The 27904-nt window shown below is 38.3% G+C and overlaps 2 protein-coding genes across 4 annotated transcripts; one reads left to right on the top strand and one right to left on the bottom strand.

Annotated features, from left to right (window-relative positions):
* The first annotated feature begins 1072 nt into the window (after nucleotides 1–1072).
* LOC108995048 (uncharacterized protein At5g19025-like) lies at nucleotides 1073–13608 on the top strand. Its single transcript, XM_018970513.2, has 2 exons — nucleotides 1073–1747; nucleotides 13226–13608. Exons 1-2 carry the CDS (start codon nucleotides 1158–1160, stop codon nucleotides 13266–13268), a joined length of 633 nt encoding a protein of 210 aa, XP_018826058.1. The 5' UTR covers nucleotides 1073–1157; the 3' UTR covers nucleotides 13269–13608.
* An 859-nt stretch (nucleotides 13609–14467) lies between these two features.
* On the bottom strand, nucleotides 14468–24955 carry LOC108995047 (mediator of RNA polymerase II transcription subunit 33A-like). Of its 3 annotated transcripts, none has more exons than XM_018970511.2 (12): nucleotides 24587–24955; nucleotides 23246–23356; nucleotides 21636–21983; nucleotides 20959–21278; nucleotides 20757–20848; nucleotides 20026–20386; nucleotides 19295–19505; nucleotides 18612–18726; nucleotides 18305–18466; nucleotides 16674–17331; nucleotides 16148–16354; nucleotides 14468–15754 (listed from the first exon to the last, which is right to left on the bottom strand). In XM_018970511.2, the coding sequence occupies exons 1-12, from the start codon at nucleotides 24871–24873 to the stop codon at nucleotides 14637–14639; spliced, it is 3990 nt and encodes a 1329-aa protein (XP_018826056.1). In that variant the 5' UTR covers nucleotides 24874–24955; the 3' UTR covers nucleotides 14468–14636. The 3 variants fall into 3 exon arrangements, with proteins under 3 accessions (XP_018826056.1, XP_035548469.1, XP_035548470.1); XM_035692576.1 differs by having other exon boundaries at nucleotides 18365–18466; XM_035692577.1 differs by lacking the exons at nucleotides 23246–23356; nucleotides 24587–24955 and adding an exon at nucleotides 23003–23050.
* Nucleotides 24956–27904: the final 2949 nt, after the last annotated feature.

Below are 27904 nucleotides of genomic sequence, written 5' to 3'. Positions count from 1 at the left end.
AACAAGAGAGAGGTGAGGATTGACCCAAGATTGCTCACATCCCAGAGCGACACTTTTATTATCTTAATCCTCAACTGAAATACGTCATCCCTGACTCATCCAAGTATTTTTCTACCAATTTTATCTTTATTCCTGCATCCACCTTCTTCACCTTCAACTTACAAAATTGTATTTGCAAACCAGATTTTGTGTAAAGAAGAAACAGTGGAGAGGCTGAGAGGGATTGAGACTTTGTTAATGCACTGCGACTTCTACAAGTAAATAACTTAGTTATGATTGCCTCGCTTTCTTTATTGTTTTATTCTTCCCTATTCAAATAAATATCACCATATGCATGATTCTTCACATCTAGGAGAAATAGTAAGAAACCGGAAGAAGAGCAAAGAGGAGAAATATAGGAGGGGGTTGTGGAGTGGATCGAGGACTGGACTCCGAAGGTCACAAAGTTCTAGCTGTGTAATTTCTCAACAATTTCAACAAGGCCTGCGGGGAAATAGGTGTGGGAAGATAGAGAGGAAATCGGTGCTGCGCAAGGAAGGGGGAGAGGAATTGCTGTGCGAGGGAGAGGGAAGAGGAATCACTACTGATAAGTGTGGAAATGAGCTTCTTGCATGCGGGTGTAGAAATGAGTTTCCTGAAATTCCTACGTGGCAAATTTTCATTGATGGACGTAAAAATGTGAAAGGCACCCACCTGGCCTTGATCTTTTCTCTTATAAAATGAGTAAATATATTCATTATCTATTTTCTTATTATCCTCTTATCATCTCATTGATGTGATATTAGATGATAGGTTCACAAGTGAAATTTAATAAATAGTCTTTAATATTTAATAGATAGTCTCTAATTATCTAATGTCACATCATGAGATAATGAGAGTAAAATTTAATAGATAATCTCAAATCATCTAATATCAAATTATAAGATAAAAAAAAATTAAAATGATAATTAATATTACTCGAAAAGAAATATTTGTTCACTCTCTTTCCAACTTCCTCCACTCTCCCTCTCTTGAGGCGCGTGCAGCATCCTCCACATCTAATCCTGCGCATCAGCCACCCTCTAATCTACGCACCCATCCGCTATACTGCGCACCACCTCCAGCCATTTCCTTCGAACTCTATACTTCACTAACATGCGCCCCTCCTCTTCACCGCCATGGCCTCCAACGCAACCTTCCCCAAACCCCAGAAATCCTCAATCCCTAACTCTAACCATAACCCTGCCCTCTGCAAGCACTCTCCCTCTGCCACCCTCGACCTCCTCATCCTCGTCCTCGTTCTCTTCTCCGGCTCCTTCCTCCTCTCTTCTTATTTCTCCTACGTCTTCCACTCCGTCTCCCTCCTTCTCTCCCACTTCTCCCCTCTTCTCCATCATCTCTCCGTCCCTTACCTCCTATCCTTCCTCCTCTTCTTTGCCATCTCCGCTGCCCTCGCTGACTTCTGCTGCGGCTCCCGATCCCGGCGCTGTCGAAACCCTGCCTGCAAGGGCTTGAAGAAGGCCATGGAGTTCGATTTGCAGCTTCAGACCGACGACTGCGTGAAATCTCCCGCCAAGTCCAAGGAGATCGATGGCTTGCCCTGGAAGGGCGGAAGCGAAGCTAACCCAGATTACGAGTGCCTCCGATCCGAGCTTAGGAAGATAGCCCCGCCCAATGGCCGAGCCGTCTTGCTCTTTCGCGCGCGATGTGGCTGTCCTGTCGCCAAGCTTGAGGGCTGGGGGCCCAAGCGTGGGAAGCGGCATAGGAAGTGAGTGTCTTTTCTTTGGGACTTCCATTTGCAATTAATTGATTTGTAATGCCAATTGAACGCAATGCAGTGCCGTATTGCTCAAGCCAATTTCTTTCTCGTTCTGTCTTATATAGTTTGTTGCACGCGTTGCTCCTACATTACTTTAACGTTCATCTCTATTTACTTACCAAAAATATGATGATAATTTATTGCACCCATCGGTTTTCAATTGGGTTTCGTTTTTGTTTTACAACGTTTCTCAGTTTTTTTGTGATTTTGTAGTGGAGTGATTGGTTGGGTTGGAAAAAAATGGAAACTAATAAAATTCTAAGCCTTTTCAGTTTGTAAGAGTAGAAATTATTTTACTTAAAACTTTATTTTATACTGCCTAGTTGGTTAATTATAAGTGAACCATACCATCCAACACAAGTTCCAAGTAGGAGAGGGCGGGGAAGAGTTGTTTTGCCTTCTCTGGCAGGGTATAGATGGTTTAGAAGGACTGGAAGGTTGGATTGAGAACCTAACTAGATCCCTCTGATGAATCTTGATCTAATTTGTTGACAGGGTCGAGGAGGCAATTTCTGTAGCCAATATAGTTTGTATTTCTTCTTTACTTTCACTTTTTTTTTTTTTTTTTGTATCTATAAAATCCTACCGATCTCCATTGGGGTTTATCAAAAAGAACTTACTTAGCGTTTGATCTAACTCCTAAAGGAACTTCACTTTGTTGTCCTCTTCTTGGATGTGGTATCTTGTGTACAAAATAGGTCGGGTCACAATAAGGTTTGTTTGTATTTGGGAAATAAAGGGCAAATTAGTTAGATATTCTCAGTTACCCAAAAACTTGAGGTCATGAACTACTAATTTCAGCTTCCGATCTAATTTATACCAGATTTTTGTTGTTGTTGTGGGTGTGTAAATTTAGTTTGCAATCGAGTTGTTCATATGGTTTATTATTTGCAAACAGTTCTTTTCTTAGTAGAGAGGAAAGTGTTTATCCCATAAATCGAGTTGTTCTTTTTGAAGTCTTTTCTTAGTAAAGGTCTTTGAATTTTGTGAGCATAAGAGTTTTGCCTTCGTGAGCATGGGGTGCAAGTGCCTCATCAAAAAAATAAAATAAAAGCATGGGGTAGTAAGTACAATCAAACCTTTTGAAATTGGTATTAAGAATGATAAATGCCTGTTCATAATGATCGTTGATGTTTGTTTAAGGCTAATTGCTTTTGTATGGACATGTGAATTACTTGCGTACTGTTTATGAAGGCCTGTTGTTTTACCAGCTGTCTTTCTTGTTTCTGATGCCATTTCGTATTATTCACCTATACATTGAAAGTTGCCTGATTTTATTTTTGATAACTTGAACTCTATCTGAATTTTAGAAAATTAAAAGCAGATGAATGCATAGGATGTGAGAGATTGATTATACCTGCATTTTAGTGGTTAGGATTTTGTTGTAGCCCCTTCTTGTCTATAAAAAGAAAGAGAGAAAAAGAGGATAAAAAAAGTGATGGCTCATTGTTATGGTGATTTTCCAAATGTGAGGAAATAGGTCAGAACCTTGTCCCTTGTCTAGGTGAAGTTCTACCGTCTACATCTTAAATTAATTGGCATTTTGGGTCTCATAACAAAATTTGTAAAAATGTTTGAGGTCCTTGGCATGAATTGTGTTTTATGATTTTTTTTTCTTCTGAAATTGAAGAATTTTCAAAATTTAAGTTTAGACTAGGACAAGCATGTCATCCACAATTTCAAACCTGGCAAGATTACATCCTTCCTAGTGCCATCTCTTGTACATTGGTATTGTATATTTTTTTGAGTCAATATTTGCCCGAAATTGTGACTTGTATTTGTTAGATTTGCATGGATTACTATGCTCAATGCATTTTTGTGATGACAAAGGATAAGCACTAGACACATGTATGCTATAACCCCAAAAAACTAGTCAATTTGAAGGTTCCTAGATTTACATATAAAGTACATTATCATTTACTTAGGGGATGTTTGGCAATGGTTTGAGTTAAAGATATTTTATCGGGTTTTGGGAAAGGATAAGGAAAAAGTTGAATTAAAATATTGTTAGAATATAATTTTTTGATATTATTTTTGTTCTGAGATTTGAAAAAGTTAAATTATTTATTGTGTTTTGTTTGGAAGTTTGGGAAAGTTGTAATGATTAGATGAAAAATTTGAAAATTGAAAATTGAAAAGTGTTTGTGTTTGAGTGATGCTTGGGAATGAAATTTTGAGAAATTTTGAGATAAGATGAGATGTGTTTCCCAAACAGCCCCTTAGTAACCACTATGGGACTTATAACCTACCCACTGTATGTGGGTGGGTTATTCATATTCCCAATGTGGGATTGGAGTGTTACAAACTCTTTTTAATTTTCTTATGTCCTCTTTGGGGTCATGTTATGCAATGATGCTCTAGTTTCATATAGAGACTAGGTGGCTCCAATACCATATGCAATGCCTTAGGATAAACTCTAGCCACATCTGCATTATAACCCTAAAAGGACTAGCCAATTTGAAACTTTTCTAAATTCTAAATCCCAATTTCGCATTAAGTAGTCAACAAGTAATGCTAGGTACTTAAGACAGGTAATGCTAGGTACTTAAGATGGGTAATACTAGGTACTAAATTCTAAAGATGGGTAATGCTAGTACCTAAATTACCTAGCATTACAACGAGTAATGCTAGGTACTAAATTCTAAATACCTGAATTTCTTGAACTTTCTTAAGCACCCATTTTGAAGAACACCAAGACATATTAACTCCCGGTGTGTGTTCCGGTAGTATTCTGAACAGAATTTTCTCTCCGTACACACATTTGATGGGAAGTGTGTTCCGGCGACTTTTCACTGGAATCATCTTGTTTTAATCCTCTCTATTGTTGTTTTGGGATAATTATGGGCATTCTTAAACATCTTTTAATAGAAACAAAGGTGTTTATTTTGTCTATGGAGGGTGGAAATTACTGTCGCATCACTGAGAGGGGAAGGAAGGTTACCAAGGAGATGGTGGTCAGCCATGCCGGTGCTTGTTGGTTGGCTAGTACAGTGGAAGAATGTGTTTTATTGGGGGGAAGGAAAGATTTTTACAAGACTTATAGGGATGGAATCAAAGCTATGTTTGCTCATAGGAGGTCCTAATGCTTATGGGCGCTTCTTGGAAGTAACAGATTATGGTGGTGGCAATGGGGGTCGTAGTCTTTTAGCAATACCAGAAGGAGTGGAAGGAAAGGGCTGGAAGAGTTTATCAATGGGGTAGAAGCAGTTTTTGTCTATACAAACCTTGGCTAAGAAGGCTCCAGTTCATGCTCCACAACTGGTCAGAGAGGTAGAGAAGGGGAAGGAGACTGGGAGATAGTCCAAGTCGTATGCAGAGGCGGCACTGGGTGGTGCAGGGAGTAGGGCGGCAGCGCATGGAGGTTCGAGTCACCCCTTGGCGCTAGAACATAGTTTAAAAAAAAGAAAGGGGGACATGGCAGGGGATCTTTCGGAGGGCTTTGGCATGAAAGGGGAAGTGGGAAGACGGGATTTACCTGAAATGGATAGTGAGACTTTGTCCCAAGTCTGGGCTTGGGCCATAGCCTGCGGTCTCTAAATTTAGGAAAGCTGAAGCCAGACAAAGGGAAGGCCAAGTATGGGCTGGGCCTCGGTAGTCAATTTCGTAAGCTGAAATGGATGCCCATGGTTCATCGGCCCGTTTTCGAAAAGGGATAATCTTTTGGGCCATCTTCATGGACTGAAGGTAGTCCGGGGCCCATGGACCCATTGCCGCTACACCAGCCAGAGGAACCTCCTACCTTGGCGCCGGTAAACACTGTCGTTGATCCTGGCAACCTCTACGCCGGCAAGAACAGATCCTGCGCAGATACTCATGTGAGCATGTACGAACAACGTGCGCAAGGCTTCTGACCTCGGGGGGCCACAAACTCAGTTGCTTGCATTATCTGGGCTGTCCCTAGTCTTCACAGCTGCGAAGGCGATAGTGTCAATTTCTGAGAGGTTCATGGCAAATCCTGCGCAGAATCCTACGTGAGCATCCTCGGAACCAATGGCTCCTAAGATGTTCACGGTAGGAGTGGAGTGGGTAGAGTCATCGGATGAGGACGTGGGAGAGTTGATGGAAGGTTTGGAGCACTGTGGGAAGTCACATAACTCAATGATGGGAGCCTCTGATCTGGTTGCTGGGCCGTCCACTGTTCCATCACCGGAAAAAAATTTCGTTTTTGGAAGCATAGATCCAGTAAGTGATTTGAGGGAGGTTGATTTGGGTGGTACTTTGGTTGTGTTCAATGCTGCCAAAGATGGAGAGGAAGAACCTACTCTAAATTCTTTTCACCCCAAGGTATCAGATTGTGTTATCCAGAGAGCAATGGACATTAAACATTTAGTAGAAATTTCTTACGGGGATTTCGAAGCTGAATTTATGGCCCTACTTATAGCCGTTGAGGCTGTGAATGCCCAATCCAAATCCGATCAATCCATGGCTTCGGCCAAAAAAAGGAAAAGAGAACTCAAAAAGTTAACATGGGCAATGAAAGAGGATAAGGGTGAAAAGTGCTCTAATCGGGAGCGTTGTAAGGGGAGGGATAAAATGGTTGTCCCATGAAGTCAAAAATATTATCATGAAATGTGAGGGGGCTACATGATCCTAATAAGCAGCTCCAAGTCAAAAATATACTTCGTCAATGGAAGGGGGATATCATATGCTTACAAGAGACTAAGTTGGAAGCTATTACAAGACAAATAGCTCGCAGCCTATGGAGAGGTCAACATGTCGGGTGGTCTTACCTCTCTTCAAAAGGAGCATATGGGAGAGTTCTAATTATGTTTGACACAAGGGTGGTGGAAAGGGTAGAGGAGTGTGTAAGTGATTTTACGGTCGCATGCTTTTTTGTTAATCTAGAAGATGACTTCAAATGGGCATTTGCTGGCATTTACGGTCCAAATACTAACTTAGAGAGAACGTTATTGTGGGAAGAACTGGTGGTAGTCCTTAGTTGGTGGGAATTACCAAGTTGCGTTGGAGAGGACTTTAACATATCTCGCTTCCCAAGCGAAAGGTCGGGTGTTTCTCACATTACTCCAGCCATGAGAGATTTTTCTGATTTCATTTCAGAACAGGAGTTCATGGACATTCCATTAGCAGGAGGCACGTTTACCTGGTCCAACAACCGTGATTGTCCATCTTGGTCGATGATTGATAGATTTTTGCTAACTCCAGATTGAGAGTCACTTCCCAGATCTAACTCAAAGAAGATTACCCTGTTTATGCTCTGATAGATTTTAGACTGCAGAGGCACTCAAGGGGGTAGAAGGTATTTTAAATTTGAGCATATATGGCTTACAATTGACGGTTTTGTAGACAGGGTTAGACAATGGTAGACTTCCTACAGTTTCCAAGACTCTCCAAGCTTCATTATGGCAAAAAAGTTGAAAGCGCTGAAACAGGACCTGAATCAATGGAATGGACAAGTTTTTGACAATGTGTTTTAGCAGAGGCGCTCTTTTGTGGAGGAGCTATAGGGCCTGGAAGGCGAGGAGGAGGCCAGAACTCTCTCTGAACCTGAAAAAACTCGCAAGAGTCAGGTAATTGCTGATCTTGAAAGGTTAACTTTGATGTAGGAGATTTCTTGGAGACAGAAATCAAGGGTACTCTGGCTTAAGGAGTGGGATAAATATACAAAATTCTTCCATAGGATAGCTAACTCTCACAGGAGGAACAATGCTATTGATATACTCATGGTAGATGGGGCAACTTCTTCGAATCAGAGTGTAATAAAAAATCACATTGAACAATACTATCAACAACTCTTATATGAAGAGCACGATTGGAGATTGGAAGTGGATGATTTGTCTTTTTCCACATTAGACCAGCAGAGCGCAGAGTGGTTGGAGAGGCCATTTACAGAAGAGGAAGTGTGCAATGTTATCAGAGGTATGGCAAGTGATAAGGCTCTCGGTCCGGATGGGTTCACTATGGGATTCTTTCAAGTTTGTTGGAAGGTGGTCAAGGAAGGTATTATGCAAGTTGTTCTTGAATTTCATACTAATGCTAGATTTGAAAAGAGTCTCAATGCCATCTTTTTAGCCTTCATTCATAAAAAGGTGGGGTCTAGGGATGTAAGATACTATCACCCCATTAATCTTGTGAATGAGGTATACAAGATTCTATCCAAAGTGTTAGGGAACATATTAAGCTCGGTGGTGGAAAAACTAATGTCGAAGCCACAAAATGCGTTTGTCAAAGGTAGACAAATCCTCGATTCGGTACTTATTGCAAATGAAGTTTTGGATGGTCGACTGAAGTCTAGAGAAGCTGGATTACTTTGCAAGTTAGACATGGAGAAAGCATATGATCATGTCAACTGGAAGTTCATACTTTACTTACTTGGAAGATGCGGTTTTGGGGGGAAATGGCAGCAATGGGTAGAATTTTACATCTCTTCAACTCGTTTCTCTATCTTGGTAAATGGCTCACCGGTGGGTTTCTTCAACTCCTCTCGCGGCCTGAGACAAGGAGATCCGCTTTCTCCCTTACTTTTCTTATTTTTCATGGAAGTTCTCAGCAAGATGATTAAGGGCCTGGTGGACGGTGGGTTGCTCCATGGCATTTCGGTGGGGAATGGCGACCTCAACATTTCTCACTTGTTATTTGCTGATGACACACTCATATTTTGTGGTGCACACCTTGGTCAGGTTCAAGCCTTCAAGGCGCTACTCCTTTGTTTTGCTGTTGTGTCAGGGTTGAGCATCAATCTTGCAAAGTCGGAAATAGTGCTAGTGGGGGTTGTCACCGATGTGGAGATTTTAGCTACTACCTTGGGATGCTAGATATCTTCGCTTCATATAAAGTATCTTGGCTTACCTTTGGGTGCATCCTTTAAATATGAAAGGATATGGAATGATGTGATCGAAAGGGTGGAGTGAAATTGGTTGCTTGGAAGATGCTATACTTGTCGAAAGGCGGTAGGTTGACTTTGATTAAAAGCACTCTTTCAAACTTACCTACCTATTTTTTGTCTTTGTTCCCGATTCCCACAAAGGTGGCTAACCGCATTGAGAAGTTATAAAGGGATTTCTTGTGGAGTGGATTGGGAGAAGAGTTCAAATTCTGCCTAGTTAATTGGTCAACAGTTTGTACCCCAATTTTTGGGGGTGGTTTGGGGATTCGCCACTTGATGAAATTCAACCAATCTCTTTTGGGTAAGTGGTTGTAGAGGTATCAAAACGAAAGGGAGGCCTTATTGAAGTTTGTTGTAGATTCACAGTTCGGGGAAGCTTGGGGAGGATGTGCTCGAACGAGGTATGAGGCACTCATGGAGTGGGTTGTGGAAAAACATTAGGAGCCTTTGGGTGACCTTTCGAGGACATAGACATTTTGTTGTGGGCAATGGTTCGCGTGTCTGGTTTTTTCAAAAGGCACCCTCAATGGAATATTGACTTCATAAGGGAACCCATGATTGGGAGTTGGAGCCTATCACGGAGTTGTTTACGGCATTATATTCCGCAAGTTTTTCAGGGGGCACCAGAGACAAGATGCATTGGAATCATTCTAATAAATGTATTTTCTCTATTAGTTCTTTTTATCAAAAGCTTACGAACTCCGAAATGTCTACTTTCCCATGGAAGAGCATATGGCAGACGAAAGCTCCTTCAAAAGCAGCTTTTTTTGTTTGGACAACATTTTTGGACAAGATCCTCACTACAAATAATTTGAGGAAACGACGGGTTATTGTCCTAGATTGATGTTGTATGTGTAAGAAGCGTGGGGAGTCAGTTGATCATCTGTTGCTACAATGTGAGATGGCCAAGGTTATGTGGGATGATTTTTTCTCAAGGGTTGGATTGTCTAGGGCATAATTGGTGGATTTCCTCGCAAGCTAGATAGGTCTACACATCGATTCTCAGGTAGTGGCAATTTGGGGATTGGTACCAATATGCATGTGTTGGTGTATTTGGAGGGAGAGAAATGCTAGAAGTTTTGAAGATCAAGAGAGAACAATGGATGAGCTAAAACTTTTCTTTTTTAAGTCATTGTTCTTATGGGCAGGGGCCATAGTTTGTAACGGATCTAGTGTCCATGATCTTCTTTCTATTGTAACTTCTAGTTAGGCATTCTTCATGTATACTTCATTTGTACCTGGGCTTTGCCTATTTCTATGAATATAATATCTTTGATTACCTAAATACCTATCCGGGTTCTGATGGGTTCACTATGACCTTTTTAAGGCATGTTGGGAGATACTTAAAGACGACATAATGAGCTTCTTCCAAGAGTTTCATTAATGAGGTATTTTTGAAAAAAGCCTTAATACTACTTTCATTAGTCTTATCCCAAAGAAGCCTGGGGTGGTGGAGATTAAGGACTTTCGTCCTATTAGCTTGGTGAGTGGAATGTACAAAATCCTTTCGAAGGTATTGGCTATCCGATTGAGTACGGTATTGGAGAAGATCATATCCAAGCCCCAAAATGCATTCATCCGAGGTCGGCAAATCCTTGACTTGGTTCTCATTGCCAATGAATGCTTGGAGAGTTGCATCCAGTCGGGTGAACCCGGGTTATTATGCAAACTTGACATGGAGAAGGCATATGATCCTGTAAACTGGAATTTTTTGTTACACATGCTTGAAAGGTGTGGACTTGGAGCGAGATGGTGCTCTTGGATCAAATTGCATCTCCACTGTACGTTTCTCTATCTTGGTGAATGGTACCCCAATGGGTTTCTTTGGAAGTTCAAGGGGTTTAAGGCAAAGTGATCCCCTATTTGCGTTACTCTCTGTTTTCATAATGGAAGCTTTTAGTAAAATGATTGCAGGTCTTGTGGAATGTGTATTTTTATCTAGATCTGTCGTACGGGAGGCAAGAATCGGCACACTTGAGATGACTCACCTCTTATTTGTAGATGATACTCTTGTCTTTTATGGGGCTAGTCATAATCATATTCAAGCCTTGCGAGCTCTTTTACTTTGCTTTGAAGCGGCTTCAGGTTTGAAAGTGAATCTCGCCAAGTCAGAATACGTTCCGATAGGAAATGTTCCAAGTTTTGAGCTTGGCAAATATGCTGGGATGCAAAGTCTCCACCTTGCCAATGAAGTAACTCGGTTTTCCATTGGGTGCATCCTTTAAATCACTGTCTATTAGGGATGAAGTGTTGGAAAAAATGGAGTGTAAACTGGCGAGTTAGAAGAGGATGTATTTATCCAAAGGTGGTAGAGTTACGTTGATAAAAAGTACTCTATCCAACCTGCCGACTTACTTCTTATCTTTATTTCCAATACAAAGTGGCTCACCGGATAGAGAAATTGCAAAGAGACTTCCTTTTGTGGTTTTTTTTTTGAGAGAGGGGGGGGGGGTCGGAATTCGGAATTTGTTGGTTTTCAAGTTTTCAACAAGGCTTTTATTGGATAAATGGTTGAAGAGGGGGAGCTTTATGGAGGCCCAAGGGTGATTATAGAGTTGAAATATGGTGGACTGTTGGGAGGATGGTGCTTGAATGGGATGAGCGGATCACATGAAGTTGGGATTTGGGAACAAATAAGAAGAGGCTGGACCAATCTTCATCGATGCACACGTTTTGCAGTTGGGGATGGTTCCAGAATTAAATTCTGGAATGACCTATGGTGTGGAGATCGAATCCTCAAAGAAGCCTACCCAACACTATATGGCATCGCCCAAAGAAAGGAGGCTTCCACAGCAGAGCTCATGGATCTCTTTAGTGGCTCTCTCCTCAGTTGGATATCACTTTCCTTAGAGCTGCTCAAGATTGGAAAATTGACACATTTACAGATTTCTTCAACCTTGTGTATACTTGTAGAGTGATTGGAGGAGCAGATAAGATTATGTGGTCACAATCCAAGAAGGGGAATTTTACTGTACAGTCATACTACAAGTCCCTCATGACACATTCTACAAGAACATTCCCATGGAAGAACGTATGGAAGACTAAGGCCTCCCTAAAAACTTCTTTTTTTATACGGACGACTTCACTAGGGAAGATTCTTACATTAGATAATCTAAGAAAATGCCAATTGATCGTATTGGATTGGTGCTATATGTGTAAGAAAAGTGGGGAGTCTATGGATCTCCTATTATTGCATCGTGATGTAGCTTTGAGCTTATGGAATGATATTTTTGCTAGAGTGGGACTTGTTTGGGTAATGCCAAGAAGGGTGGTTGACTTTTTGGCCAGCTGGCAAGGCATTCAAGGTAATTCTCAAATCTCAGCAATGTGGAAGATGATACCGATTTGCCTATGGTGGTGCATATGGATGGAGATGAATGGTTGGAGTTTTGAGGATCGTGAACGGACAATGGACGAGATTAGAACTTCTTTTCTTCATACATTATTCCATTGGTCATTTGTAATAGACTTTAATGGCATGAACGTATATGATTTTCTTGTATCTTTAGACAGTCATGAATAGGTGGGGTTCTTGTATATGTTCCGTGTACTTGGCTTCACTTATATTTAATAAAATTCCTATTTACTAATAAAAAAAAACTTTTCTTTAAACACCAGCCAAGTATTAGTGAATGATTTGATTACTTTAATTTGCAATTTTTGCACACACTATGGCGTCAGCAAGTGAAGGTCAAAATTTGAGTTAATCTGGTAGAACGCCTCTCTCTCTCTCTCTCTCTCTCTCAATAGATACATACATCTATATATATGTATATATAGATGTATATAGAATTTAAATTCTGGTCAGACATGGTGTTAGGTGGTACTTAACACCACCCAATGGGAGCTTGAAACGTCAACCTCCCACTGTGTTCAAGTAAAAGGTGTCTCACTAGATTGACGCCACATGAATAAAATCTTTCTGCATCTCCCTCATCTACAACCCCATCTGCACCTCTGCATTTCCAGACTTGACCTTATTGTCTCTGCCACCTGGGGCCATAGTCGCTCACCTGGGCCTCTGGTGTTGTTAATGCCATGTGGTTAAGTATTGAATTGTTAGCTTGCACAACAGAACAAGAATAAATCTTTCTTGGTGTTGTTAATGCCATGTGGAGCATTCATGATCATGGTAATTGAGAGCGATGGGCTGGCTTGAGGAGAGAGAGAGAGAGAGAGAGAGAGAGAGAGAGCTTGAGAACTGGCTGACAGAAGCTTTCCATTTGCTCTGCCATATTTGTGTCCACTGTAACAATATTACCTAGCTGATGTGGCTGTGTACCATTAAGGGTGTAAAACTGAGATTTACACTGCATCCGGCCGAGAAGCTCTCATAATCATATGAATATCTAAGCATCTGGGGCTACAATGATGTTTAAAATATTATGATGGCATAGAACTTGGCTCCTTATGATCCAGAATTTGTTAACTGACCTTTACAATATATTTTGTGACAACTATATGCTCTGTTTGACTTAATAATAAAAAAGAAACTATATGCTCTATATGACAAGTGGGACTTGTATTTTAATTAGTGACTGGAATATAGTTGGACTTAACTTTGTGTTTGCTGGTGCTTGCAGGGCTGTGGCAGTCAATGGGGTAGGAGCCGGATGTCATCGCTGAACCTTTGCGATGTGTCGTTGGGTGCACTTCACATATATTTACCTTATGATTCTATATCATCTTACTTCATCAAATTATCGAAACATTTTTTTTAAGTTATATAAATCCCATGGCGCTCCAGAAACAACCTTCCCCGCACCTGCATTGCCTCGGAAGACTCGTTTGTGGAAGGATAGATACCAGATTTAATGCAAATAAAATATATGAAATGCCAAATGAATATCTCTGCCTCTGAAATTGTAGATTTATGTAGCTTTTACCTGTCTCTAGTTGTTAATCAATTTGGCTTTTTAAACTCTCATAATTTAACATGGGAATTTCTCTCTCCATAAGCTGCATCTGTGATCTCAGATTCTCAAATAATGTTGGTCGTTGTTTTGATGCTGATGATGATAGTGATTCCAAAGCTTGACTCTACAAAATTAGGTCCATGTGTGCACTTCTTGATTCTATATGAGATTAGTCTCCTCATGTTAAGTTTGAAATTCTTTTTACATAACGCAGAAGTGGGCACTCTTTTTGGCTGACAACATCTTCCAACAACTAGGGGTGGGTGGTGGGCCTCCACATGTGGCCTGCCTGGGGCGGGCAAGTGTACCGGTCCGCACATGGCAGGCGTGCAGGCGGCCCCTTGCATGTTTTGGTGTAGGGTTTTGTTTTAAAATCCTCTCTCTCTCTCTCTCTTCCCTTTGTGATTGAAAGTTATGTCTACTCGCCGTCACTCCAATCTCGTTTGATCGTTGTCACAGTTTCTCTCTCCCTCTCGTTGTTGCCCCCCAATGCTCAGGTATCTCTCTCTTTGTGGAAGCTCTATCAATCTTTCTGATTTCTTGTCGTGGGCAGAGTTACTAGACGCCCTTGGGAGCCAATCCATCTCGGCATCCGGATGAAGGCACCAACATGGCGGGGTTGGGGCCCAACTCTCTCCCTCCCCCTTGTGGGGGGTGGGATTATCGTTAAGTAGTTTGGCATGCATTTAGGTCTTGAATTTAAATTCAAATAGGAATTCACCTTAAACAGGATATTTGTCTAAGAGTTTATTGAAGTCCCTGGTAGAAGTTAGGGTTTAAGTTATGAAACAAATTCAACTTGAGGTTTTATTGATTCTTAGCATGTAGGATGCTATTTCTTTAATTCATATAAAAACTAAATAATAAATAAAACTAGTAAAGACATGATGCGGTAGAAACGCAGTTCATTTGGACAAAATCCCCTTTTGAGGGTAAAGCTTTTCTCCATTAAATAAACTTGGGAACCTTTCCTATACAAAATGGAAGTTTATCACTCCAAAGTACATTTACATTCTATATATAGAGTAGCCCTAAAAGGAGTTAGTCACAATAAAAAAAAAAAAGGTAAAAAGCTAATTTACATGTCATTCTCTATTATCAGTTCAGCAGCCGCCCCCATTGTACCAACACCACCAATCCCAAGCAAAGCCAGAGCAAGCTCCTCCTCATCCCACTGTCTTAGCCCATTACTTAGTCTCTTCAACACATCTACATCTACCTCCAGCACCCAATTCGGAGTGCAGCCAACCATTAAGGTCACAAATCCTGAGACATAAGCACGCCAGGTGGCCCAATCACAACCAAGTGATATTTTCCCATCGACTGCACTAGCCAGGAATTCCAAATGGGTCCCAAGGATTTTTGGACGGCGTTTTGATGCAGATGATGTTGAGTCAACTCCCCAAGCAAAAGCCCCACAAAGCACTACAAAGTAAGCAAGAGCATATCCCCCAAGCATTGCCACCATCCCTTCTGATCCTTCTTCCTGCTCTGATCTGTGAACAGATATAAACAAAGAAGGCAACGTTTCTTTTATTAAGGATTGAACTAGACTTAAGCCTCCAGACAACCATACTAGAGAAGCCCCAAGGGCAGCTGCAAGTTTCACCCGAGTCATTGCTGCAGCAAGTGAAACCTGTCTGTATCTCATTCCAATCTTGCTCGTCCTCAACTTCTCTAATCTCTCTCTAGGAATACCACTAGATACTATTTCTCTGACAGAATGCATCAAGAGAGAAACAACCTCTTCTGTTATGAACACAATATCTCTAATGGATCGATAGACACGTAGATAAAGAATACCGGGGGCAACAGGAGAAATCCCACCACAAAAATGGGATCCAAATCCATGGCCAAGAAGTGCTCCAACCCCACCGCTGCTTGAGATGGGCATAGCGTTCAGACCAAGTGTTGCGGTGAAGCAGCTTTTAAGTAGTTGAACCACTGCATCACTGTTGTGGAGGAAGACAGTCCGAGATGCAGAAAAGACCAGGAAGTCACTCCAGCGCTTCGCCTTCTGTGTCCACAGAGAAGCCACAATTGGCATGCAAGGCCACGGACAACCAGCTGCAAGGGACTCCAATGCTGGGCCAGCCAAATTCAGAAAACGTTCCGAGGCTCTATCAATTTTATAAGTTATAGTAAGGCTTACAAAGGCAGCCAGGGGCAATGGAAGTGTAGATGGAGAGCTTCCACCTGTGGGAATCACGTCTCAATCAGAATTTCTGACAAAAATAAAAATTGAAAGCTAATAACAATCTCAATAAATGAAAAGAACATCTATTATAAATTCTAAGCCTCGGTCTATGGGAAAATAAAATCATTTCCAAAGGCTGATTTCCATAGCTAATGACAATATCTTATATGAATTTTGATTGACACTGATTGAAACCTAAACAAGGGGTCTTAAGTTATGATATTAATCAGGTTTGATTAAATCTAGTACAGAGCTTCTGATTTTGGATGCCATATACAACTATATGCACATGGCAGACATAAAGCAGAAGTAAAGCTCTTTCCATGTCTAGACATGCTAACTCCTTAAATAAACCTAATTATTGAGAAGTGATGACAATAACAAGAGAAAACCTGCAGCAAGACTTGGGATATCAACACCAGTAGTAGCTAGGATTTTCTTAATTTGTTCCTCGACATTAGAAAGATTTGCAGCAGGACTGGGCCAATCTGTTCCGTTCATGAAAACTGGTTTCCAAACACCTCTAGTTACTTCAGCAGAGAAGTAGCTCACAATGGTTGCCAAAGATGCAGGAAGAAAATCAGCTAAATCTTTAAGACCTGACAATAACCAAAGTTATAAATTATCCAGATTACATATATGAAAAGACAACTTTTCTCGCAACAGATAAGAGGAGGATTTACTCTGGGTTTATAATTCAAACAACTGGGTATACATCAAATTGAACAAGGAACTACTTTCTGTCATTTTTGATAGGTCAAGTCAATAATGACAATTTGAGGATATCATAAATATGCTGGTGGGCAAAATTCAGTTTGGATTGCAAGAAGCATCTTAGAGTCTTGGGGTGTAATCTAAAATAATTGATTGTGTAAATAGCCTAAAGCAAACAGAATCAAACAGGCACATGAAGCTTACCTGTGGCCAGTTCACGAGGAGAAAGTTTTCCATGGGCACAGGCAGTTAAAGCAGCATCAACCACGAAGGGAACTGCTTCCAGAATATCCCAGGCAGGCAGTTTAGGTCTTAGAGAGGTATCTTCATTTCCAGATCCAGAAGAACTACTACTTACAGATATCGAAGTTAAGGATTGGCTTCCTCTATTAATCTTCTTGAACATCATATTAAGAAGCCCATCAACAATTTGATGAACTGGGGTTCCATGAACTAGACCAGAGAGGGTTGAAGCTATACATGCTTGATGCTGCCGATACCATGCCTTTAATTTCGGAAACGAGTCCACAAATACGGGTTGTGGAGATGAAGAACTTGCAGCTGCTGAGAGTCTTCTCCTATTTCGATTCTTGTTGGCATTTCCCGGATATACTAAGTGGGAGTTTCGTAATAATAGGAGGTATTCGGGAGTTAGTTGGGATCCAACTGTGGGTGTATCTCCTACTCCGTGTTCTAGAGGAGGATGATTGAACCTCCATAGCTTCAAAAGAAGAATAAATGCATTTGAAAACACAGCATGAGCAGAAATTTCTTCTCCATTTGTAAGAGTCCATGAGCCATTGGGCACGCATGAACCAAACACCTCACAGATTGGCATCAGTGAACATGCAAGCTGTGGAACCTGGCAAGAAATTAAAATAAAGTATTACTATGTGGATGGCACGAAATACTCGGTCACTAACATCCTTTTTGAGTATGATTTGTGGGTTTGAAAATATATCCAACTCCAATTTTATTTTATTGAAGGCTTAACACTTCTGATTATTGACTCTGGTCCTTGAGCCCTTATCCCTGTTTCCTCTTTAAATTTAACAATTTTGCTCCATTTGGTAGACAAAAAGGCACTTAACGGAACTCTTCAGTCCACTGCAAGCAACCTAGTCACCGTACTGATTTACCCCAACTCTTAAAATTATGAGTAATGCTAGATACAATCATGGGTTGTGCAAGCGCTGCGCACTCATTTTGAAAAAAAGTGAGTAAATATGAGACCCACATGAAAAAATTAATTTTTTAATGGTGGATCCCACTCTTTTTCAAAAGGAGTTCGCGGTGCTTGCACAACCCATAACTGTATCTAGCATTACTCTAAAATTATTATACTGAAGGGCATCAGCGTTACATCATGATTTTAGTTTCCATTCTTTCGATCGGGCTCAATCAACCTATTTGCATGATATCACTCACAATGTAACAACCAATTATTGGTTTTTCATTCCCCATGAAAAAAACCCATCTTAAAGCTAAGCAAAGCATTGAGGAAAGTTGTCAATCGTGATGCAGGTTGGAGAGAGGAGATAACTACGTACAAAGTATCATCGCTTATCCAAGAATTTTAGCCAAATCAACTATAATGTCATCTTCTTTTAAATTCCATGTTGGATAAGTGAAAACTAAGAGTTATTTTTACATACCACACTTTCATCCCACTTCCATCATACTGTGCTAATGTGGCATTACCTATCAACTACTAGATCAACTCTTGCTTTTAAAAATAACAGTTTCAAGGCTGGATGAATAATGGCATATCAACGCGGTATGATAAGAGTAGGATGAGATTGTATTATCTAATATTTTCCAAAAATTAAACATACCAAGCCATGAAGAGAGAATATATGAACGCAATCAACAGATGCTATTCCAACAATTAGTACATTAAGCATTGGAGCATAACCGATCAAATGGCTGTCACTCCCAGAATGTTCTAGAGGAATTGGAGGAGACAATAATCTGGCAATGAAATGAACTGTGTGTTCCTGCATGAAATTTAGACATCAAAGTAATTAGAGTAGTTGGATGGTTCAGAAATTACCAAAAAGATAATTTAAAAGTTGGTAGAAAAGGTAGGTCTTAATGGTATGCTATTCCATAAAGAATTTAGAATAACTCCAACTTCATTACCTGTATATTCCAACCACGAATTAAGGAGGCGCCACAAAGTATTGTAGCAGCAGATATCTTCTCATCATCTGATCCTTTGACTGCAATCTCAAATATTTTCTCGAGCTCTGCCAAGCTTTTATCAAAGCCATGAGCTTAAATTAAGTAGAATCACCTTTGGCTAAATTTTAAAAAAGAGCATTTGACGTAACTGGCTTCAGGAAAGAAAAAGGAGTAACTGAAGGCCAGGCCACATCCATTTAAAAGGTAATCTATAAATTAACCACATAGAGTGATATATTTTGTGTCTATTGAAACAGGAAGTGATGAATCATTAACTGTGCAGAAGAAATAATTCATTATAACTCATTAACTTTGTAAATCTCATAAACTTAGCAAATTGGAATGTCCAACAATAACTGACTACTGAATTGAGCATTTGTTTCAGAAATGAATATGAAATTTACCATTTAATACACCCCTCAAGAACATTCAAATTGAAGTACCCAAACCATAGTAGCTATTCAAAAAGTTTCACATAAAATCATATTGAGAGGACATTGTCAGGTGTGGGCTCCAAAGAAAGCAAAGCAGGAACTCAAAAGGGTGTAGTAGAAACCATCTTATAAAAAGTTTGAAAGAGAAAAACATGAAACGGGTTTATTAAGTACATTAATTTGTGTAAGAAGTACATACAACTATACCTTGATGCAGGAGTTGAAACCAAAGCATTTATCAACAATGGAGTAAGTGGAGCGCCCTTCATAAATGATGACCAACTAGGCGCTTGAGTGGGCACATGATGAGGTATTTGATTGATACAGCCATTCGCATAGCCTGGCCAGAGATATGCAGATGTGTCTAGTAGATTTCTTGCAATACAAGCCTCAACTATCAAATGGCGCATGTTTCCAGCTGAAAGAATGGAATTTTACACAGATTAGATAATTTAAAGTACAAATCACAAAAATAATGGCCCCATAAAAAGGAATAAAACAGAACAGGAACTTGAAGATACATATGGACAGAAGAATACTGGCATAAGGAAAGAACTTTGCCAAAAACCAAAAGGAGAATAAGTAACTAGAAATATGGAGAAAACAGGATGTTCAACTAGGTTGTTAGAACAGACTAACAGAGAAAAATGGATGGAGGCAGCCTAAGAGTTCCAAGGGTCCAGCCCAAGAAACATATTCAGTTATGTTGCGAATTCATTTTTTACAGTAAGAAAGTAAGTTGCCAAAAGAGAGGCGTTCACAGTAACAGTCAAAATGAATTACGAGTAATGTTTTGGCAGTCACCATGAGAAGCCTCACTAGTCACTACCATATGCACCTAGGCAATATATTTGATATGGCCATGTTGGTCCACGCTTTTCCTCTAACTGAATAATTTCATTAAATTGGTGCTGGTTAATAGTAAAAATGTTACTTACAACAGTTGATAGGCACATCTTTCACACCGATACACTCAAAGTATGCACTCCCCACACTAATGCCTGAAACAAAAAACATTGCCTTTTCAGCAGCCTGATTGGCTGCAGAAACAACAGACTGGGGCGGAGTCAACAAGCCTTGATAATCCCCTAGCATCTGTAGACTAGAGATCAAGTCATTCCGATGCTTCCCTGTAACATTTTTCTCTTTCCAATGATTAGTGGCTCCACATTCTGTTTCATCAACTGACACACTTTCTTCCTCCTCAATGAGATCAGCAATGACAAGCGTTGTGATAGACAACAGAATACATAAGCGAGTATCAAGGCGAGGCACAGGGCCCTCAATGGGATCCCTTTCCTAACAAGAAAAAATATTTTAACAATTAGAAACAAGAAATAGCAATTAATGTAATACATGAATGATAATCTATATCCACTGGAAAATTTTTCTCCAAACAGCTTAGAAAGCAGAAATAAAATTCTCATCAAAACCTATTCAGATTATTTAAGATGGGGAAGAAAACTCAAAGACCAATATTAGACACGATCTTCTACAACCATTTACCTTTGATTCAAGTCTAACGCTAAAGAAAACAGCAACAATTTAAAGGGGAGGAAGCCATACTCAAATGCCACAAGAAGTCATAGTAACTTACATCTAAAATATTTGAAATGTATGTATGCAAAGAGAGAAGAAAACTTTGAGTACAGTTATAATGAATCCTAACCCTTTGAACTAGACGAAGAGCTGCTATCCAAAGACCTAAAAAAGTGTCATGCCAGGTGGTTCCATTTATTGCTTGAAGGGTTTTAATCAAACCTGCACACATGAAACCATGTTTTCATTCATATATATCTTGGATTTCAAAGAAGGATCTAACATCATTTCAATTAAAATTCCACGTGACTTGGAACAAAATCTGGCTTTACCAGTAATTATTTCAATAGCACTTGTTGCGTTAACTAGATATCCATCCATGGCATCCTCTAATAAAAGATCAAGAGGAAGCCAAAGAGCAGAACGGCTAGCTCCTTGGCATAGACCAGCAGAGGTAGATAGAGAACCAAAAGCCATAACTCCATGGAACTTTTGTAGCGAAGCTGTTTTGCATTCTCGAGACAAGACTATCCGAGTATCTGAAGTCAACTGATTTAGAGCCTCAGGAGTTAGAGCTTTGGAATTTCTTAGTGCTGTTGAATTTGCTTCAAGCAACCGTAAACGCTGGATGAAATCTACCCAATGTGTATGCCTGGCAAAGTGACAGGTAAGTATTTAGCCAAATATCTTTCATTTAAGATACCACAAAAATACTTGGAAAAAAAAAATAAACCATATATAAAATTGATTGAAGGTAGTTATGGACAGACATGATGGACATGAATTGAATGGAATAACGAAGTAGGATTCATGAAACTGATAACGAAAACAGAGGAGAAGCTTTTTCAGAAAATTCTATAATAGAATATAGCTATGTCCAAAAAGAATCCCCCAAAGACAAATTAATAATACTCCCTAACAATGCTTGACAAACCAAGCATGATAGCCATTCACTTCACCTGCACACAATTAAAATAAAATGCACAGTTAGAAATGAGAATGTACATACATGTTCCGACGAGCCAAATAAATAATTCTCGAAGTTACTTTATTTTGCAGAAATTGTCCTATTAACTCAATGGCCATCACAGTATTTACATTCTGCAATCTCTCCTTAAATTCTGCCCTCTTCTCATCATAACTATCATGGTAATCTATTTCCATTTCTTGAGATTTAGCTGCCCATGCGGACCTCTTCTCTAAGGTGAGTTCTAGCAACCCTTCATCATCTAGTGTTGCATCAAGCAACTGCCACACAATTGAAAAGATGAACTCAACCACAAGAATCCCGGGTTCACTAACGGTCATGCCAAATCTCTGTGAAAGATGAAGAACATCATCTATTGATTTCATGACCCTGCAGAAGAAAGAAAATAGGTTAGAAGTCGCAAATGAAAAAATGACCTTGATATAGCATAAATCACTATGTAGTTCAATAGTCAGCTTTAAATGCACTAGCAATCTTTATGATGCAAAAATTAGAGTGGAAACTGAGTGGTGTAAATTTAAATGAGAGAATTTTCATTCATATTTGAATGGTGGAGTTCAGTTAGCATAACATTCATCCGTAGCATAAATATAAACATGTTATAGAAACTTGATAAAGAATTTTAATTAATTAAAAGATAGTAAAATTTTGAAATCTGAGCAACTTCATTGTTCTTGAACTGCAGAGTTCTTCTAATAAAATTCATGTCCAATGAAGATATCATAAAAATATTTTTAAAAAAATTTCTCTCTCTAATAGGTAAGTGATAAAGATTTATGAATCCATTAAACATAATAAAATAAAATGAAATAAAAGTTAGGCTGTGTAGCATCCAACACATGCACTCCCCGAGAATATGTTTCAGTCCAACCTAAACACTGGAAGCTCTGGTTTCCATGCCCTCAACTCTTTCCATATCTATTTTCCATCTCTTTGCTGTATCTTTAGCTTTATGAGTTATAGAAAAGAGCTATTTACAGGGTCTAAGCACATATAAAGGGTCGAAAGCAATGGAGAGGACTCATTGGCTGCTGAATCAAGGAGATGGAGCAACAATTTAACTAAATTTAATCAGTCACAACAGCTAGCACTGTAAGGACATCCATGGCAGAGATACTATGGGATGTAGCATGGGGAAGGTATTGTTGGCAATATTGCCCAACAGTACGCACAAAGTTTCTGGCATCTCAAATTTTTGTTTCCTGGCCTCAGCCATCTTTGGCAATGTCGTGATGTTAGGTAGCCTAGCAAGGCCAAGCAGTGACCTCGTATCATCTAGTGGCACTCTCTTAAGTACTTCCACAAGGTTTTTGTACTCCTCGTGTGGGAAACTGGAACAGAAAGAGAAAAACTTGAAAATAATTGTGATATAGAGTAATAAACTTAACAGTTTCATTTTTCTTTTTGAGGAACAGTTTCAAGAATTTAGCTTTTCCTGCTTTTGTCTTTGATTATATGCTGCAAGATGCAATATGACAATATTAGTCAGCACATGACAATGATTCCTGGCCACAAGATAACAAAATACAATCAAATGATATTGACAATGTGAACCAAACAGAAAATAAGCGGCTCTGTTTTTTTCTCATAAACCCAAAGCTATATAACTAAGCAAACGATATATAACTCACTTCTGATAATTCAGCCCATTTATCTGATATTTAAGCGTAAAGGCATGTCTCTTAAGGAGTTCGAGATAAAGCCTATATGCCGCTGGCCGAGAATGTCGACATGGAATGACCCTGAAGAAAAAAGTATCACCATGAATGTGAATCTGCCGAAAACAAGAAAATGGAAACAACCAGGTCACTAATTTTCTGTGTGAATCTTTTTTTTTTTTTTATATATATATTTGACAGAGGATCTACTAAAGTAAACAGGGAAAATAACAGTATCTCCAAGAGTATAAACGTAAGAAGATAAAAATATATAAATGAAAAGTTCCCTAACTTATGAAACCCTCCATTGGATTGCGGAAGGGCATCAAAGCCATAAAAATCTAGCAATCTGCATTCATTAAGTACCCTCGCTCTCTATTTCTGTTTCATGATTATTCCTTAAGCTCCTTCTCTTTCCTTTCTGCCACTCATTTTAAGACAAAACAAAGAAAAACAACGAAATAACTCAATGGGATCTGCTGAAACCTAAGATAAAACCAGCCTTTTCAATAGTAGATAGATGGGATCGATTCTCACACCACCAGACCGGAAACCAATTACATGATACGCAAGTAATTTTCAACTTATTAAAAAAAAAGTAATTTTCAATTAAGTTAATGTCATTCAATTCCCCAAAAAAATAAACACAGCCAACTTCTGTAATCGTCAATAGTTTAGTTTAACAATGTCGTCCATAATTAGAAAACAGTTAATAAGAAAATAAAATTACAAAAGAACATGCGGCTGAATGCTTCTCATAATGCAACATCATCCGTGTCGCAATGTTCAAGGAGAACGACTCTCTGTGCTGTTAGATGGAATATGCAGGAACCAAAAGAAATGAACATTATAGATATTTTATGCATGACAGAAAGCTCTAACGCAAAACTCAACTTTTCCCAAGGCAAACGGAAATATAAGAACTAGACTGAAAAAAAAGAAAAAATAAAAAACAGAATCTTGAGGTGAAGAGAAATAAAAACGGCACTCATCTAATTTCCTTCTTTTATAAAAATAAATAAAAGCCTGCTAATACGCTCTATATTTAGTCCTTAATTGATTTTTCTCCATGTTCTGAGGAACCAGACACAGTGCAGTGAATAGATAAAAAAATGCCGCTGAAACTCATCAAACAACACAGCGACAAGACTCAAAGAGTTCAAAGAAAAAAAAAAAACTTAAACAAATTCACTTACTTCCTCTAATACCCACCAACGATAATCCACAATAACACTCGTTTCAGGTGATCTAAACACTCCCACCAAAGAGAAAACAAACAAGACCCAGAAAATCATTCAAAACAGAAACACAAACCTTGTAGAGAGCAGGGCAAGAACGAACATAGGCGGCACGATCTTCAGCATCAACGCCTTCTCCAGAAACTTCCAGAGACAGGGTAGGTTGTTTTCCCAGCAAATGTACGACACCAACACGTCCGCGAGCTCCACAGAGGGCAGAGCCACTCCCGCGGAGTTCAAATTCGAAGATATCTGTAACGCCCAGAGCAAAGGATCGCTGCCCTTCCTCTGGGCCAACATGGTCAGCTCTCTCACACTGTCCCAGATTTCGGTAGGAACAGAAACCTCCATTTCCGAGCTCATCTAGGAGGATAGTTTCATTCGGGGTGGTAGAGAGCTATGTCTCGGACATACTGTCTCAATTCTCAAACAGAAAGTGAGCGGTTTTGGAACGCACCCTCAACAGTTCCATTTCCCCGTAGAGAAACTGCTTTTATATTTTATCGTAAATTTAATAAATTACGTTTATGATGGGATTAAACTGTTAATTAGTGTGTGATCGAATTTCTTGTTCAACTTTTATTTAAACACGAATTAAGTTGGAACTTTTCATTCAGTTGAATTTTGTGTCAACGAACAGTTTATTAATCTCAGAGCAAATTCAAACTTATTTAGAAACTATTTATTTTCCACAAAATAAATTACTTATACTTTTTTTTATAAGATAAGTTTTAGTCTTTTTCTAATATTTTTATAAAACTTATACATACATATATAAATAACTATATTTATAAAGATTTAAATAACGAAAAATTTTTCTTATTAGTCACTATTCACTATCTTACACTCTACACTCTCTAAAAAATATCCCATATTTATGAAAAAAATTATCAAATGTAGAAATAAATAATAATTGATGTATAACATTTCTCTTAAATAATGTATTAAAAATTAAGAACGTGATTTCGTCCTGTCTCTTTAAATATTAAACATATTCTATTTATTAATATAATGAAAAAACAATAAAAAGATAATAAATATAAAGTTATTCAAATATATGAAAATTTGTATAAGTTGACCTACTATAAAAAAAATGATTTTTATATGACTATTATGTTCTTTTTTTTTAAGTTTTTAATTTTATATTTCTATTCATTTGATTTCTAATTTTAATAGGTTTAACAAATATATGACGTGACACGTCATGTGCTTAAAAATTTATAAAAATAACAATCATATTACAACTTAAAATAGATTAAAAACTTAAAAAGAAAAAAACTTAACCAAAAAGTAATAAAATATTCTTCAAAAAAATAAAATCTAAAAACAAAAAATAGAAAAATTGTTAGAAAAAGTTAAAACCATAGAGTAAATATTTCTCACGTGATATACCAAATGTTACATCAAGCCAACATAATTAATGGTTAAAAATTTAATTAATTAAAAATATAGAACTTAAATATATAATTAAAAAACACAGACAGAAAAATACTAATTTAATATTTAATGCAAAACATAATCGGTATAAGATGAGATTCTTTCTATACTTAATCCTAAAATTTAATTAACAGGAAAAAAATATATATAATTAGAGATTTGGACTTGAGTTCATGATTTCAATTTTTAAAATAATATTTAATTTATTATGGAAAAATCCTCCTATTCTTTATTTTCTTAATTTAATTATTTTTATATTTAAAGAATACAAAAGTATTATTTAATTTAGGAATAAATAATTAGAATGTTCTAATCCCCCATTCTAATAGAATAATAATATTGGAGACATGTAGTACAAAAGAAAATATACTACGTAGGCTTTAGGACAGACATGTCATTAATCAAGAGAGAAGTCAAAACAATATTTAGTATATCAGGGATGTAAATCAGATTCAAAATGTTGTCATGGTATGCTTCTTATTTCCATTTCAAGACACGAGAGAATCTTCATTTGGCCATTGATGCAGACTAAACTCTCTCTTTTTTCTGCTTGATTTATATTTGCTCAGGGACATGACAATGGAGCTGAAAACAATGCCTCACCATGTCATCACGCACCAGGAGTTGCTTCTACAAAGTAAGCAGTTGAAGGAATGGACTGGATTTACCATACCATCTTCTTCCATATTTCTTCTTTAAATCCTAATCACTCATTTAAAAGTAAAGACAAAAGATATTTACAATCGTGAATTATGCTACTGCCGAGTAATCGTTTTAAAAAAAATGAATAAAATATGAAACTCACATGAAAATAAATTAATTTTTTAATAATAAACTTAACGATTATACGACATTTATGCACTTCATAATTATATATAGAATTACTCAAAATCCTTGAGCTATAGATTATCCCAAAGATCACAGGAATTAACCATCATACATCCAAAATGATGGCCACCTACTAACTATTATGACAGGCCATTTAACCCACATATGAATCACCAATCCATACCTTCCAATAGTTTGATCTCTGACTAATATAATAAAAAAAAAAACCAATTTTCTAACTGTTTTTCTTTTTTTTTTTTCAGTACAAAATGCTTTTATAGTGGTTAGGGTAGGTGGAGATGATGACAGGGAAGCAATCCCCCACCAGAATTGATCTTTAACTCTAAGTAGTGATGATGATGATGATGATGTATGTATGCATATTGGCTTTAGGTATGAAAAAAGTCCCTTTTATTCCATCGAGAGGGCAAGCACTATTTTACAAGTGCTATGCATCAGTTGGTACTTATCATTCATCTGAAAAAGAAACTTTTTTTATCCTCAAAACACAACAGTTGGTAGCTTTGGTTGAACTCCCCCCCTCCAAACATTGACAACTTCTTCAAAATGGATATTCTTCCTCTTTGTATTGTGGGGTTGAGCAGTCAATTCAGATATGATTATTATATGCAGTACAGTAAATCATTATGAAACAAAAAAACTGGGATTATCTTTCTTTACCTGTCCACCAATACCATCTGGATGTTATTACGTATTAGATTGAGCTTGTGGATCAATGTCATTGCGTGGATTACTATGACTAGTTAGGTGAAATGATTCAGTCATCAGCATAACTGCACTACATGTTGTAAAGATCAAGGTTGGTACGATCTGATATGGGAGCTGGTGATGAGCCAGTTTTAGAAGGCATGTGGATTCCATTTTGTGTGAGAGAGATTACAAGATTGTCATATTTTATGGGAAGAGTAATGTTAGAGAGAAGTTATTACAGCAGTACATACTTTACATTCATTGTATGGCTGCTTCTAGTTGATTGTTATCAATATTGACTTGGAGAGATGTGTGATCTAGATGATACCACATCATGTATATAAAATAGATACTCTTAATAGTAATTTTTATCTATATTTATTCTTATGAGAATTTGTACTTTATGATTTTCCTGTCT

This window comes from Juglans regia, chromosome 7, assembly GCF_001411555.2.
Source record: "Juglans regia cultivar Chandler chromosome 7, Walnut 2.0, whole genome shotgun sequence".
Lineage (NCBI taxonomy): Eukaryota > Viridiplantae > Streptophyta > Magnoliopsida > Fagales > Juglandaceae > Juglans > Juglans regia.
The sequence above is the reverse complement of the archived record's forward strand: the minus strand, read 5'-3'. Positions and strand labels throughout refer to the sequence as shown.